This window comes from Cyprinodon variegatus, unplaced genomic scaffold (assembly GCF_000732505.1).
Source record: "Cyprinodon variegatus isolate N-32 unplaced genomic scaffold, C_variegatus-1.0 Scaffold595, whole genome shotgun sequence".
Taxonomy (NCBI): Eukaryota; Metazoa; Chordata; class Actinopteri; order Cyprinodontiformes; family Cyprinodontidae; genus Cyprinodon; species Cyprinodon variegatus.
In genome coordinates this window covers 154,707-157,464 of record NW_015151048.1, presented here as the reverse complement: position 1 = coordinate 157,464, position 2,758 = coordinate 154,707, and the positions used below count along the sequence as shown (strand labels likewise).

Genomic DNA, 2,758 nt, shown 5'->3' with positions numbered 1-2,758 from the left:
CATGATGCTCCACAATCCTCACTTTAGGGAAGAAAGGGCTTCTTGGAAGAGTTGGTATAAAATGCAACTTTATTCTTGTAATTTTATGACTTTATTCTAGTGATTTTATGACCCAATTCTCGTAATGTTAATTAATTTTATGACTTTACTGTACTTTTAGGGCTTTAATCTCTAAATATTCTCCTAATATTACGAAACATTGAGTTTTTAATGTGTTTTCTACTTGTCTGTTTTCACACAGATGATTTGAATTTAGTTTCATTCAGTATCAGACGTCCTGTTTCTGCTTCAATGGTTGTTAAAGATGTTTTTGTGGTTCTAAAGTCAGCAGACAGACTTCTGATGGCTGCAGGGATTATTGTGCTGGAGGAGCAGCTGTTAGCGTTTCCGCTCTAACCGTCTTTATTTCTCTCTGCAGAGTGAACTGGATGTATCCTTTATGCCGACGTGTTTGACCCGTCTCCTCCTCTCCTCCCCTCCTCCACCCTCCTGCCCTGGAAATGTTGTATTTGGCTGAATACAATCATTTTAAAAGTAATCAGTTTCCTGCATAGAGATAAATGTTTGCTCTTCCCTCAGCTTTTTCTGATTTTATATTTTTTAGCATCAGTCAGAGGCAACCTGATTGAAGAAAGATGGTGTTTCTAAAGATTTTAATCATAGAGTAAATCAACCATCTGGCTCTACATTCAGCATTATGAGGCCCTGAACCTCCAGACTGGGATCCTGAAGGTCAGAACTGATCGTGTCCCACGGAACACTGACACCTGCTGGACATTTAAAGACACTACAGGCAGCTGATTGGACAGAATAAACTGAATTAATTTGATGACCTAGAACAATGATATAATTTAAGTTATTGCAGGTTATAGTAATATTTCATATCTGTGTTTAAGTTGAAAATATCTTTGTTATTTTCAGATGCAGCCAATATATAATGTAAACATTTATCATAAATTGAAAATTTAGGGGAAAATGTGAATGATTTTAAATCAGAATTTTTAAAACAAAAGGTGCAGTAAAAACAGTAAATAAACTAAGAGTCAATTTGAAATTAACTTTAAATCGGATAAGTTGAGTGATAACTGAGAGGAAAAGGATGACACAACGAGAAAATTAAAATAAAAGCCGAAAAGCTGAAATGTTCCTTTTAGGCTCCAAAATTCTCGATCATTTTAATGATAAAATGCAAAAGATGAGACTTTTTTTTTAATCAGATGCATCATGCTGACAGATACGATTTTAAACACTTTGGTGAGTCAGTTAGAAACAACTCCTGGATCGGTCACATGACTTTGTGGAAACCACACGCGCACCGATGCCGCGTTTAGCTCTATGGGCAGACAGAGCAGGTCAGCGCATCTCTCACCTCTTTATGAACAAAGAAAGAAAAACTGGGAAAAACTTCTCAGATCAGTCTGAGAATCACCTCTCTGCCTCAGTCACCATGGAAACCGTCCCACGCCATTTATGGCTGCGTTTTTCTTTTCTTCAGACGTAGATCTCATTATATTTTAGTAGGTGAACATTCTCTATCTGTTCTGGTTCTAGATGCTGCTCAGACTCGCTTTGCTTTATAGAATGCAGCGGTGGTTTTTATTAATAACTTTTCATAATCTGTCCGAGTCACATGTGGGAAATGGTTTCAATGCGTGTATCTCAGAGACAAATGAAAAAGATCTGCCATCCTGCCTCTTTATACGCAGTCAGTGTGACATGGAAATAAATGGGATCAGGGAATAAAAAGTCGTTCCAGTCGGAGCGTTCCGGGCTTTAGTGTCTCTGTTAACCATCAAATGACTGTAATGCTCGCTGCTCTGCTGGTTTCTCCTTGACTCTGCGATGCGATCAGATCATGTTTAACCTGGACTCTGTTCACATCATCCTGGACGAGATGATTCAGAACGGCCGCATCGTTGAAACAAACAAGTGCCGCATCCTCGCTCCTCTCACCGCCATCGACAAGATGGCCGATGGCTGATGCAGGCAGGAAGCGACGTCACGGACCATCAGTGGTGTTTGTGGAGGAAAACAGCTGGGAAGTCGATGTGTGACGTGTTTATCTGTGGCGTCACCATTTCAGCCTCCACACGGGAACTCCGAACTGTAAAAACTGATGACAGTCTGTGTCGGCTAACAGGCGCTGCAGTGTTGCAGCGGAACGGGGTGCCGTCCTCCGCTCCTGCAGGGGGAAGGCGTGTCCCTGCTCTACAGAAGGAATCGTTCATCACAGATCCTCCACCAAGCTTCACGGTTGGCTCGGCCGCTTGTCCACATTTTCATTCACATCAAACCTCCTGGAGAGCAACATGTTCTTCCTGATTCCACCAGCAATTCCCAGCCTGGAAAAGTCTGCAGGGGTTAAATTCGGTTTCTAGGATGGATCGAAGCATCAATCTGCTGATTGCTGCCTGAACTGCCCAACAAAAATAACAACGGAAAGTCTCTGATATTTAATATAAAACCACCATTCATAAAAAAAAATACTGACATTAAGCAAATTTTGTTTATCATTCAAGTGAGTGGATTCATGCAATGATCTGTTTATTCTTTATAAATCCTTCATAAATGTTAAAGCAGTCCAAACTCAACATTTAAATTGATTCCAAAGCAACAAACAATAAATGTTTAAAAATAAAAGGAATGTGTGTGTTTTCTGGACCTTTCTATTTCTGTCTGCTTCTGTCTCCTTGAACCCCAGTGGGCCTCAGCAGATGGCCGCTCACACTGAGCCTGGTTCTGCTGGAGGTTTCTTCCT

The 2,758-nt window shown here is 40.7% G+C and overlaps 1 protein-coding gene across 1 annotated transcript in view; it reads left to right on the top strand.

The window, feature by feature from the left end:
• The window catches only part of ap4s1 (adaptor related protein complex 4 sigma 1 subunit), a 6,194-nt gene extending 3,560 nt beyond the window's left edge, over positions 1-2,634 (top strand). Inside the window, exons 3-4 of the mRNA XM_015392543.1 lie at positions 419-430; positions 1,853-2,634. Of these exons, the coding sequence (XP_015248029.1) occupies positions 419-430; positions 1,853-1,981 (141 nt within the window). The 3' untranslated portion in view covers positions 1,982-2,634. The remainder of the gene's footprint in view (positions 1-418; positions 431-1,852) is intronic.
• Positions 2,635-2,758: the final 124 nt, after the last annotated feature.